This window comes from Cydia pomonella, chromosome 1 (assembly GCF_033807575.1).
Source record: "Cydia pomonella isolate Wapato2018A chromosome 1, ilCydPomo1, whole genome shotgun sequence".
Taxonomy (NCBI): Eukaryota; Metazoa; Arthropoda; class Insecta; order Lepidoptera; family Tortricidae; genus Cydia; species Cydia pomonella.
In genome coordinates, this window is record NC_084703.1 from 17,238,402 (window position 1) to 17,253,092 (window position 14,691).

Genomic DNA, 14,691 nt, shown 5'->3' on the forward strand with positions numbered 1-14,691 from the left:
TAGAGGTACCTTTTTGCAATATAAACTACGAAGCCTTCTTATCGGTGTTTATTGGAACCCCACCGACCACGTAGATACCGAACAATATCTTGCAATATTTGATAACGGCGGATTTATCTATATATATGCAACTCTTAAAGTTCTTAGAAAAGGCTACATATTTTTCAAAGAAGTATAATAAAAAGATTTTTTTTTTTAAGGTATAAGTAGGTATTATTCGGTTGTCAGTTGTATTTCAGGGTTACTGGCAATTTGTTAATTGTATGTCGGCATGTTGAGCGTTATTACAAGTTTGAACCGAGAAATATTTCGTGTCCAGCGACAGAATAAATATACTTGTAGATGAAGCCAAAGGATGAAGCTCTCAATATATTTATTGCTTTGAAAAGCGGTCCATATGACTGACACTTCTTTTTCTGCATAGGTAGATTATCTGACACGTATCACCAGTGGGGTAACACTGGACTTTTCGGACGCTCTCGGGTCCGATTGGCTCAGCATTGCAACGTATTATTAGGGATGGCAAAACTTGACGTTTCTTTGAGTGACAACCACAGATAAGATAATATAATGACTTATGCGAATAATTATACCGGGTGTGGCCTGTAACACGAGAAATAAATTTAACTGTAAGCTGTATTCCTCAAACTTTTCAATATTTGTTCAGCGATTTTTGAAAATTATTAATTCTTTAGACTCCCTATTTTTCATACAAATTAAATATTACTTTCAATGTAGGCTGTCATCAGTGCAATTGACGTTGATTATCACGCTTTAAACATAACAAAATTCGCTATACATTGCGTCCTAGAAGAAACTTTAAAGTGTTCTAAAAATCAAAATAAAAGTTATTTTTAAAAGTTGCTGAACAAATGTTGGTCAGTTTGAGGAGTACAGCGTACAGTTTAAACTTTTGCTCCTGTTACAGGCCACACTCGGTTTAGATAAATATCGTTGGCAGAGCGCAAACTTGACTACTCTAAATACATTATAACGGGACAACATGATTCGTCCCTGAATCGCGGTCAAACTTCGGTTTTGTAGGAAGTGTTATTTCTATATTCTGTGGTATCACTGAAAGTTATCCCATCTCTATAAATAGGTATACCCCACCCGCAGCTTTGTATATTACAGAATACACAAATTCCCGCTATCAAAAAAAGTAGATTGGTCAATACAAGTTTTGATTGGCTGAAATAAAATTCCATATGTCAAACTTCATGCGTGAGTTTGGTTGAATCGCTCTCAGCACAATACACGTGGGACAATTGTCAGACTTATATATTTATTCTAGTTCGTGTTATGATTATATACGGTTATCATCGTGGGCTTAGTCAACAACAGTCAATAGTTACAATAGGCTGCAGTAACATTTTTATATTTAGAATTTTAAATTTAATCTCTATTGTAGTTTTTTTTACCGGAACGCAAAAATATTTCTAAAAGGTTATCAAGACACTTCTGCAGTGGCAGCCTGGTTCCATTTTTATCGCTTGTCTCTATGCCCGTCACTTTCGCACTTACATACTTGTTAGAACGTGACAGGCATGGTGACAAATGATAAAGAGCCGACCATCTTAGCACTCCTGATGTTGCAGGCGTAGGCTAAGGCTACGGTAACCACTTACCATCGGGCGAGCCAAATGCATGTTTGTTACCGACGACCTTAAATCCTTATAATTTCGTCATGTCCATCTGTCAAAGAACATCGATAACTACCTGCTTTCCTATTCACATTACTTATATCGAGTATACTAGACCTAAAGTTTATGAAACTCGCAAAGCTTTTATTCACATAAGTAATCATAAATTCGCAGTGCTGAAGCTCGGTTGAATAACAATATTCTTTCCGAAGGTAAGTATAACAATATTAAAAACATTAGAGTATAAGTACATACGTAGTTAGAGTGCGCTAAGCGTAAAAGTTTTATGAATCCAGGCTGACTTTATAAAACTATTTTTTGTTGTGAATATTCGAATGGAAACTTTTTTACTATTTATTACGCTCTATCACTCTTCCTTATGAGTGCGACAGTGACAGCTGCGTTTCGTTCCCTGCGTGGCGAACGATTACAATACTTACTAAGGAACGTAAACGATTAACATGCCAATCGTTTACGGCTATGGATCCATATGGCCTAGCAAAAATGCCCATCGTTTGCACCATAGCGAACAAAATCGGTAATGTCTCTCTATCACTCTTCCATATTAGTACGACAGAGAGACATTTATAGTTTCGTTATTCTCTACGGCGCAAACTATTGGCATCTTGGCTAGGCCCCGGGGTAGGGTTTTCGTCATCGTACGAATGCATCAATGCGCATAATTATCCTTTATTCATAAACGCGCTACAAGCCTCAATTACGAACTAGGAGTAATTAATTTGATCCTCTTCTTACAAATATGTAAGTCAAAATGACAGATTAAGACAACCGATTGTTAGCTAGGTACTTGTATTTGAGCTTTTAGCGTGTACCCATATGAATATTAAGGCGGTTAATGTATATCCCCTATTATAAATAGGACAAGGCTCGCGATGCTGATTCGCGAAAACTCTATCTTTAGAACCATATCCATATTCAAAATAAAGTTCTAGTCAAAGTTCAGTGTTATCATATCATATCCCATTAAATACTTCCATATTTGCATGTAATAGACCAGCGGTTGAACAAAAATGGGTTTCGATAATATTAAAGTTTTTTCTTTTTTGATATGTCATTGGGAGTATGTTAAATAATACTTTGGTAAAAAGTTAGAAATTTTAAGGTTGAGCTTTCGGTTATATTTAAATATTTTAATTTTTGCTAATAACTAAGTAAATATAGAATTAAAGTTACAGAAAACTTTAGCATATCGAATAACACTTCAATTTATGTTCAATTTTCAGTTTTTAGAAATCTGGAACAGCTGCTTTCTAGTAAACGTAAAAACACGAGTTATTTTGTAAATATAGAATTAGAGTTGCTGATATTGCAAAATTACGATATTATCGATCAACTTAGTATTCTAGTAAAAAGTTAGACATGTAGACAATGTGCTTGTCTAGATATTGATTTCAGGTTAAGCAGTATAGCTAATATTGAATTAAAGTTTGTAGAGTTAATAATGATCTCAGTTACTAAACAAAAATTTAGAAATATAAAATCACGGCGACACTCATTACTGATATGTATGCATTCCTTGCTTATATAAATAAGTTACGTTTCAAACGCGCGGCAAGTTTGCGCGCGCCGCGCGCTGTGGCAGGAGGCAGCGAACAACGGTAGTGGGGAGCGGGGTGCCCTTGACTGCGTCTACGGTCCATCAAAAAAATTCCTAAAGCGTGTTTTAAATTAATAGCAATAGAAAATTGTTATTTTGTTGTTACTATAATAGGTATTGCCCGCGGTTTCGTTCACGTAGAATTCGTTATCGCGTTACATGAATATTATTTATTTATTTAAACTTTATTGCACAAACAAAAAAAAACACAAATGGCGGACTTAATGCCAAAAGGCATTCTCTACCAGTCAACCATTGGGTCAAATAGAGACAAAAAAAAACACATTCTCATACACCACCACCACCAGATGACCACCCTTCCTTGTACCATTTTAAAAGCCAGTTGCAGCTTTTCTTTCCCGATTTTTTTCAGATGTTTGGACTTGGTATTTTCCTCGCGATAGTTATTTGTTTTAAGGGGAATGTTGTTGTTAACCGCTAATGCTAATATTGATAACCGATAGTTATATAGAGATACGTTATAAGGTATATGCACCCTCATGTTATTTATTTCTGATAAGAAATAAATGTAAGACAAAATTCACAGTGATACATTTCAAGTAGGTTGCCTTGTAAGATTGCGTACGGATAGTTTTTTTGTTTGTTATTTCATCGTATGATATATCAAATGAAAGCTTATTTGAAAGTTGCCGTATTAAAAAAGTTGGTCCAGTTAATGGTCGCCTAGATTAACCGATTTTTATATAAAATGTAGGCAACCATGGACTGGACCAACTTGTTAAAAAGGCAACCTAGTACAGTTAGTAATATAGTACCTGGGCGACCGAGCTTTGCTCGGTTATAACTATTTATTGTAATATGGTGGTGATAATGTACATAAACTTAAAAAGTAAAATGTGAACTGACAATTATTATTATTTACAATCGATTTTAACATTACAGCACTTGTCACAGAGTAACGCCATCTATTGTCGATTTCTCTTATTACATAGGTCATTTTTTTTTACTAAATTAAACTTGTGTAAAACAATAAAAATTAAAAAATTATATATAAACTTGAACATATAAAAAAAACAAAAGTTAGTCACCGGGCGAGATTCGAACCCGTAACACTCGTTTAGCAGTCCGCGTCTTAACCCGCTGGACGAGACGGACAGTGGCCGGCAACACGAAATTAGTGACCATATTCTGCGTCGAAAGAAAAACGCATGAAAACTCGAAAACACGCGTTTTCCCAAACATAAGACTAATCTAGATAGATTATATACCCCCAAAAACCCCTATATACCAAATTTCAGCGAAATCGTTAGAGCCGTTTCCGAGATCACAGAAATATAATTATATATATATATATATATATATATATACAAGAATTGCTCGTTTAAAGGTATGAGATGAAATAACTTTTCTTTTGATATATCATGTGACGTTTTCGTTTACACACTAAAAGCACAGTGTAAAAAGTAACAGTGGGCCGACGCCTTTGATGTTTGCGTAAATGCCGACACCGCTCAAGGTCTCCGTACCTACCTAGGGTTATCACAGACTTACACAACTGCCCAAAAGAGGATGGAAATGTTTTTAGTTTTCATGTTGTATGATGTATGTGTACTAATTTTACAAATGACGTCCATTTTGGAAATAAAGATGGCGGACGTCACTTTTTTGAAAAAGTCGTCATGGGTGTTGTTTTCTGGGTTTTTAGGGGTGTGGATTTCAAAAACGGCATCTATTTTGAAAATAAATATGGCGGACGCTACTTTTTGAAATGGGTGTCGATGTGTGTAGCCGTGATATCAACCACCTTTAATTCTAAAATGGTCTCTATTTTTGAAATCTGCACCAACAAGAACCGCCAAAATTGACGTCATTTTTGTAATTGGAACCCCGAGGAACCTCGGAGATGACACCCATATCGATTTTTAAGAAAAATTAATGTCCGCCATCTTGGATTTTGAAATAGACGTCATTTTCGTAATCGGAATCCTGAGGAACCTCGGATATGACACCCATATCGACTTTTAAGAAAAAATAATTTCCGCCATCTTGGATTTCAAAATGAACGTCATTTTCGTAATCGGATCCCCGAGGAACCTCGGAGATGACACCCATATCGACTTTTAAGAAAAAATAATTTCCGCCATCTTGGATTTCAAAATGAACGTCATTTTCGTAATCGGAACCCCGAGGAACCTCGGAGATGACACCCATATCGATTTTTAAGAAAAATTAATGTCCGCCATCATGGATTTCAAAATAGACGTCATTTTCGTAATCGGAATCCCGAGGAACCTCGGATATGACACCCATATCGACTTAAGAAAAAATAATTTCCGCCATCTTGGATTTCAAAATGAACGTCATTTTCGTAATCGGATCCCCGAGGAACCTCGGAGATGACACCCATATCGATTTTTAAGAAAAAATAATGTTCGCCATCTTGGATTGCAAAATGGACGTCATTTTCGTAATCGAAACCTCGGAGAACCTCGGAGATGACACCCATACCGATTTTTAAGAAAAATTAATGTCCGCCATCTTGGGTTCCATAATGGATGTCATTTTCGTAATCGGCACCCTGAGGACTTTCAAAAATAATGAAAACATCAAATACTACATGATACATATACAAACAGAAGCAAGAAACAATTTCTTGCTTTTTAAAGTCTTAAACTACTCATAATTTCTTAAAATAAGTTATAAAACATGTCCGCCATTTTGAATTTGAAAATTGATATCAAAATTATGATATATTTTTGTTTACACTGAGACAAATAATTAGCACATGTCGTAAATTAAAAATTTTAATTGTGTGTGTAAAAGTTAAATATTTTAATTGTGTGTGTTTTATTTATTTATTTTTATACTACGTCGATGGCAAACAAGCATACGGCCTGCCTGATGGTAAGCAGTATCCGTAGCCTATGTACGCCTGCAACTCCAGAGGAGTTACATGCGCGTTGCCGACCCTAACACCCTCCCACCCCTCGTTGAGCTCTGGCAACCTTACTCACCGGCAGGAACACAACACTATGAGTAGGGTCTAGTGTTATTTGGCTGCGATTTTCTGTAAGGTGGAGGTACTTCCCCAGTTGGGTTCTGCTCTAGATCTGGAATGACATCCGCTGTGCTGTGCCCTACCACACAGAGCCAGATGACATTTACAATGCCCATACCTCTCTTATAATGCCTGTGCTAAAAATGTGATTGCGAACTACCTGCAATAACTATACAGTACCTGGGCGACCGAGCTTTGCTCGGTTATAATTAACTATTTATTGTAATATGGTGGTGTATAGGTGATAATCTTAACTACATTCTTTTACTAAATTAAACTTGTCTAAAACAATAAAAATTAAAAAAAAATATATAAAATTGAACATATAAAAAAAAAAAATTAGTCACCAGGCGAGATTCGAACCCGTAACACTCGTTTAGCAGTCCGCGTCTTAACCCGCTGGACCAGACGGACAGTGGCCGGCAACACGAAATTAGCGACCATATTCTGCGTCGAAAGAAAAACGCATGAAAACTCGAAAACACGCGTTTTCCCAAACATAAGACTAATCTAGATCGATTGTTTACCCCCAAAAACCCCCATATACCAAATTTCAGCAAAATCGTTAGAGCCGTTTCCGAGATCCCGGAAATATATATATACAAGAATTGCTCGTTTAAACGTATAAGATAATTAGGCATTAAAACACTCGTGTGATCTTTTTAAGAAACTCACTTCGTTCGTTTCCTAAGCCCACACTCGTGTATTTTAATGCCTTTTATTATGTAGCAGTAACATAAACTACTAATATATGTTGAAAGTAAGTACAGGCGGCTAACACAATGGTACCAAAAGACAAAAGTTTTGAAAATGTAATTTTCATCATCGTCACTTGGCTGTACATTTGAGGGCCTATCGCGAACCACGTTCGACGTGTTACCTCTCTGTCGCACTTGTAAATTCGTACGTAAGTATGACAGGGAGGCAACACGTCGAACGTGGTTCGCGGTAAGCCCTCTGATGCCACCTCTATTAGTCTTTTGTACGCCGGTATAGCCTTCGACTCAATGTATAATCTACACTTTTTATGGAAACGTAGTTCCTCCTTCCCGTAGAAATATTTAACTTTCCCATCACCAAGAAAGATTATTTGCTCGCAGTTATTAACTGCTCAATTCCTCGTTTTTTCTCTGTTACTAAGTCAGTACAGTACACATATCAAACATTTTTCACTCATTTTGAAGTCATAATAACTTTTATTCTATAATTAAATTCATGTAATGTCCGCATCTAATTTATGTGCACGATAAACAAACAAATGAATGATTTGAAAGAAAAGACAAACAGCGCTTGCGAAGCTGAGCGGGGGGCGCGGGCGGGGCGAGGTATCTATCGCTCACTAGGTCGGCTACGATAGGCTCCCGCGCGCCGAGCCGACATGTTGACGGACCAGCGCGGCGTGGTTATGAATTTCGCGCCTTTTTAAGTTGATTTTACTATTACAATGCAAGCTACACACAGATATTTCTACCTTTCCATAAAATGGCTGCATATATTATTTTATAGTAATAGACTTATCTCTACGGACTTTAATTCAATATTAGATCTTACAGGACAAAAAACGCTTATTAATTGTAAAGCACATATCCTATTCTTCTAATTTTTTGCCTTGCCTATTAACTTAAGAATTTAGATATGATATTGTGGATTTTTCAAACTTTAATTCAATATTGACAAAATAATAAGCTAATTTGAGTTTGACAAAGTAGCACGTTGATTTTTTTTCTAAAAATTTGATAGCATAAAGCCTCATACATATTATAAAAGACGATGCTTAAATTTTGTACTTTAATTCAATATTCAAAATTCATCAATAAAAATACATAAATACCTTATTTATATCTAACGCTCGTTCTAAATTTTCTTCATATATTACAAATATGCTTAAAAATATGTCCCATACCAGATAAACATCACTTTTCACTCTTTAGAATTATCGAAACTTATAGGGCAAAAATCCGGTCCCACTATTGGTCTATAAATATACCTGGTACGGTTGAAATGACTAATAAGTCGTGTATAGATATAATTTGCACATGAATAGTGCTTACCTGATTTATTACATCTCTCAAAAAATGCAAATACATAATTACACAGATTGATAAGTTATAATTTTCTTCATTTCATCAATATAATTTGCTGTTTTTTCTAGTTCAATGTTGTTATCTAATCTAGTAAAATGCCTAAAGTTACACGAATATAAAGTTATACATTCAATCTAAAAGTTGCTCTACATTTTAAAATGGTACACAGACTTAAATAGGTATCTCAATAAAAAAAGATGTGTGCCCAATAGATCTTTTTTTTTTAGTGGATATAGTACCTACTGTTGTTCAACTGCTTTAGAGATAGACCATATGTACTTATTTTTATTATAAAAAAGTAAAAGTTTAAAAAAACTTACTTCAGCTCATCGATTTCACGCTTGAGTCGCGTAACGTCTGTTAGGTGCAAAGTTTTCAAAATCTCGATCTGTTCCGCCATCGCCTTCATTTCATTCTTCATGTCAAATTCAGCTGCATCCACGGCAATCATACAACATGTTAAAGTCAAAGCCGCACATATCGTTAAGCACTTCATTTTCACCATCGTAAGTTGGTTGTTCTTAGTAGCGCGACGAGATCGAACGAGCGAGCGACGCGACCGGCGGTTGGCGCGAGAGTGGCCCGCGGGTCGCCACATCCCCTTAAATAAACCTTGCGTGGAGCAGATGCGTTCAACAGTTGTTTTGTATCCCATAAGTCTAATGTTTTTTACACCTTATTTAACAACATGCACTCTGTGCTAATGACACTTGGGAAAATAAAAACGGTTTCGCATCCATCTTGGTTCTAGATTATATTGATTCTACATTGAAAAATCCTTATAAAATCATGTTCTTTACGTAAAATTACTGCTCATAATCAATAAGTAGGTACAACATTTTAAGTCCGACATGAATCAGTTAAACCTTTTTCGGCTAAATAAAATTTTCAATATAGGCACCTATATTTTTTTTTCTGAATGTGCAAATATACAAAAAAAAATATATAAAACAGATAAAAAAATATTTGTACTTACCCAAACTTATTGCCCATACATTTACGTCGTGTGTCTATATTCTTGTCATTTTGGTCGTATTTAATAGGTAAGCATCTTAACTGCGTACAGTTATTAATAGATATATTAATAACCCAGGCCGGGCAAATTAAGCGATTCACTTCGATATGAGAGATAATAAGCTGGAAACTCGTATACACCTTCATTATGGCGTTCTAATGGTTCTCGTAAAAGTCACAAAAATCTCGTTAACATACACGTCGGAAGTTTTTCAAGGTAAAATGTCATAAAAATCGGATATCGGATTTTACATCTATACGGGTGTGAATTGTAGAGCATACAAGTTACGACAACTTATGTTTAAAACATTTTTTCATGCAATCAGGCGTTTTTAAGATATAGGGCACATGGCACACAGTAAGTCGCAACGCGCAGCGGTCACCCAAACGCACTACGAGTATGATGCGAGGTCAACTGATATTATTTATGTGAATAATACGTTCTATAAAGTTATTTAATCATTAAAACGACATTTATGGGTCATATCATACATAGATTTAAAAATAGAGTGATCCCTCCTGTGGACATTAGTTAACAGCTTGTGTGCATATAAAAGTTATGTTTTTTTTATATTATAAGTCATCAAGACATAGATTTTAAGCGCAAAATTAATAATAGACGAAAATGTGTTTACTGTTTAATATTTTATTTAACTCGCGACGGTCGGTCGTATGAGATGCAACTATCTACCTAATGTTTGCAAAATTTTCAAACCATTTTTTGACTACTTCAGATTGAGCTAGTATTTAGCATACTTATCGATATCGAGCTGATCTGATGATGGAGATCGGAGATGGCCATAGGAAGTCTATGATAAAATAACGCAGGTTTGTTAAAATCATCTAGATGACTGTGAAATAAAATTACAGCAAGCGGTAAAAAAAACATTACTTATATGCACACAAGCTGTGTATTGTCCACAGGGCAGACAACTTTTGTTTCAAACATTAATGATGATTTAATAACAACCTTTTGTTATTATTCACCGAGATTTACGTTGACCTTCTATTGCAGTACATACTTATGGCTGATCGTTGCGAGTTCTGTGCCGTGTATCCTAAAAACGGTTAAGCGTGTGAACCAATGTACATGTGGTACCATACGTGTATATAAATTTTTCAGAATTATCACTCCAGCCTTGTAGGTTCGAGATTAGGTGACTACAATAAATTGCAATATATTTGACATTAATAAAAAGGGTCTAGCAGGCTAAGGAAGTAGAAGTGGCCCCTGTGACAAATATCGGATTATCATAATGTCATTTGATGACTATCTTATTATATAGAAACACCTTAACTTTCAGCCCCCTATCTTGAACCGTCACCGAGATAATGTCAAAAACGTAATTTTATGGACACATTTTTCAAAGTCGTTTTTCTCCTGAACTATATAAGGTAGAGCAAAGCAAAAGAATGAGAAGGAGTAAAACTCAGATTTTTTAAATATTTAATTCCCTTAAGAACTAACAATTAAAATGTCAGAGATTTTCTTGACAGCTTTTTTAACAAGTATTTGTATAGGTACACCTATAGAAAAAATCACATAAACTGCAAATAGTATTAGTTACTGCCATGCGAAAAATCTATTTAATATAATTGCTAATATACTTTTAAAAAAAAAATGTCAACGAAAGCGTTTAACTATCGAATGAGTCTTGCAACTATGGAAGGTAGATGTAAGGAACAGAATCTCCATAGGCAGAACTGTTGCAAAAGTGTCCAGCTGTCAGCTATAAATAATACAGTGAAACCTGGATAACTGAGACTTCAAAGGACCTGCAAATTTGTCTCACTTAAAGAGTTATTCCACTTACCCAGGCTCTCAGTTAGCCAGGTATAAATAAATTTCGGTCTCATTTACAGAGGGTTCCATTAATAGAGGTGAGGATAGAGGTTATTTCAGTTATAGAGGTGGTTAGTAAGTTATTTTGTAAACATTCTGTAGGTATGAGTTGTGGTATTTAACAATAAATATAAGGTAAAAACATCCTTGACCTGCAGAATATTGAATGAACTTTTAAAGTTTATTTAAATTTTTAAAGGATAGATTTTTTCACATTAAATTTGATAAAGGCTTCTTTGCGTCTCACTATTATAATAAACGATTTTTTTTTTGTTTTTTATGTTTTTTACAAAGATTTTATCTTTCGTTTCTATAGTTTTAACCACTTAATGAAACTTGACGTCGTTTATTAGACACAATTAACCAAATGCGGAATTTGTGGGTAAAGTAAAAATTTATAAAAAACGGGACTTGATCTGGAATAAAGTCCTCGTTATAAAGGTCATAGATTAACGTTATTTCATACAGAGGTCACTTCCTTTAACATTCCAAAAAAACAATTGAATTAAAGTATCTATTGTTGTAAATATAGTCTCATTAAAAGAGGTAAATACACTCTTTGTCTCAATTATACAGGTAAATGTGTCTATAAAAAACAAATTTTAGTTATAGAGGTTTTTTTCGTCTCACTTACAGAGGTAATTCAGTGCTAAAGTGTCGGGACCGCACCATGAGTCCCAGCTATGGAGATTTCTTACCCAGGTCCCACTTAACCAAGTTTCACTGTAGTTCCAAATCTCTGAAGAGTAGCGCTAGAGTAGCTAAGAACCTAGGCGTTATTGACGGAGTGAAGTGCGCTGTCTATGATTAGATATTTTTCTCAAGTATTCTAGGTATTGTAGCGCCACCTATTAATGGTTTTTTGTCGGACACTTTTTGGTATATGGAGATTCTATTCCTTAACTCTACCTTCCATACTTGCACCTTCCATATTTTTTTTCCAGCCATGCGTTAAGTTCAAAATAAACTCTCTCTGTTGCTAGGCAACGAAATTAAACCTCATATAAACAGAAAATCTACTTCAGAATGACAAACGCCTTTGATAGTTAAACGCTTTCATTGACATTTAATTTTTTTTAAGTATGTTGCACCAATTATATTGAATTGATTTTTCGCTTGGAATTAGCTTATACTATTTGCAGTTTATGTGATTGTTTTCCAAGCTTTACAAATACTTGGTGAAGAGAGCTGTCAAAAAAATCTCTGACATTTTAATCGTTATTTTTTCAGGGAATGAAATTTAAAAAAAAAACTGATTTTATCCTACTCATTCTTTGTAGCTATGATTTGGTTTGATTGCTCTATCTTATATAGCTCATGAGAAAAACGACTTTGAAAAATGTGGCTATAAAATGACGTTTTTGGCATTATCTCGGTGACGGTATAAGATAGGGAGCTGAAAGTTAAGTGTTTCTATATTATAAGATAGCCAACAAATGACATTATAAAATTCCGATATTTGTCACAGGGGCCACTTCTCCTTCCTCAGCCTGCTAGACCCTTTAAAATAAAATAGGATGAATCATCGCTCATCGACCCATAGACATGGGTCTAGTTAAAACATAAACAAACAACAACTTTCAGCTAAAAAATGTTTTACTATCCCTGTACTTAGATGGAAAATACATATATACTTAGGGGCTCTGTGCGCACTAGACCTCGTAAACCCCAATGTATTTATTGCTCACAAAATTTGACGAAAATCGGTTGAGAGATGCTTTCTGTAGAGTACAGGGGAACAGTCACACAGCTGGACCAACGAGAGCATTAAATACCTATAAAGCTGAAACGAGGGCACTTCGCTCGGGCTTTGAGCTCGATAGGTCAATTATATGCTGTTTCTTATAATTATAACATTTACCATTTATAATATTGTAAATTTTAATCGATTTCAAAGTTTGTCGTAAATAGGTATTTGTTCTTAGATATATTTTAACGACACTGCTATAAAGAGTGTTACACTTTCCGTAGGCAGGTCCTTTTTAACTAGGTTATATTTACCTATGTAGGTATAATTAGGTGAATTTTGTATGTAGACAAATTTAATATTACTTTCACTGATATTTTAACAAATTGATAGGTAAGTAGGTACCCACGTAAACGCTTTCGACTGAACTTATCGTTCTCCTGGTAAACCATTAGTCAGCCGTGTAAAACAATCCAAATCACTATATTTCTACTTATTTTCTAGTAATGATAGTTTAATTTTATAATTACTAGTGTTTAGAGTTAAACATTTATAGTTATTTAGCAGCATTAAACTTATATAATCGCTACTTACACGAAACTACAAAGTATTTATTTGATATTTAATTATATTAATATAGCTAGCTTACATAAACATAATTCAAAAAATTATTAATAATAAATACGGCACTATTAATGGACAACACAAACCCAATTGATAAAAGTTCTTCATTGATTATAAATATATTTTCCAAATATTTAATCCAGAATTCTTTGGTGAATAAGTAGTTATTTGTATTACAAGGGGGCAAAGTTGTTATTTAACTGCTTGTGCTAATATTGATATCCGAGTAAGCGAAAGATTCCTAAATTAAATCAAGAGCGTAGCGAGTGCTTTAAAATGTGAAATATTGAGCGTTGTGAGGGTTTCAAGGCACGAGGGTTATAAAAATTTTGCCACCGAGTTAAACACAAAATTTTTACTGTAAAATACTAATTGTAAAACATCAATCAAAATGAAATCCAAATGAACGTTATTAAATATTTATCATTCAAATTCATCATTTAAAAGTCAATTATATACCAGCTAACATAAGGAACCAACTCAAAGTTTGCATCTAATTTGTTATTCTTGTGTATAAAATGCTTCATCAGTTTTTGAACAATCAAGAGAACCTTTACGAGCTGCCGTGGTGAAAAATAAAGTACTATCTAAAGATCGGTTAGTCTCCAAAACAATGTGGTAGCTAAAGTTTTTCCCATGAGAAAATAACCGCAAGGGCCCAACTGTGTCTAAATACTTTACCAATTTCACGTGTGATCTCTCCTCATAAGCGAAGCCAGTCACGTGAGTGCTTCTGATCACTTCACTTGGTTGCACGCAGCGCACGCAGTCCATGTGTCGGCTTTGGACCACGTTACTTTTAAAAATCTTTAAAGCGGGTATTATTAGGTCAATAAATGAAAACGAAAACTAAGTACCCACAAACGTAGTCCGTTTAAGAGCAGTTTTAAATAAATACTTTTTTTTTCAGAAACTATATTAATTGCAAACACAGTGCTTGCAAAATGGCGGTTCGGTAAGCGAGGTAAATAAACATTTTTCGGTAAACAAGTCTATGTTATACAACTTTTTCAGTGCCTATATCTAAAAAAAAAGAAAAATATTAAGCTTCCTATGTATTGACATATTGTTAAATGTTCAATACTGCACTTGTATCTATTATCTAAGCTTGTGAGCATGGCAATATCACTTAGCCCAATGCAGTACCTATTCGTGTTTC

At 34.7% G+C, this 14,691-nt stretch overlaps 1 protein-coding gene across 1 annotated transcript in view; it reads right to left on the reverse strand.

Annotated features, from left to right (window-relative positions):
* Positions 1-9,894, reverse strand: part of LOC133517041 (protein scabrous) — a 53,643-nt gene extending 43,749 nt beyond the window's left edge. Inside the window, exon 1 of the mRNA XM_061850167.1 lies at positions 8,685-9,894. Within this exon, the coding sequence (XP_061706151.1) occupies positions 8,685-9,019 (335 nt within the window). The 5' untranslated portion in view covers positions 9,020-9,894. The remainder of the gene's footprint in view (positions 1-8,684) is intronic.
* Positions 9,895-14,691: the final 4,797 nt, after the last annotated feature.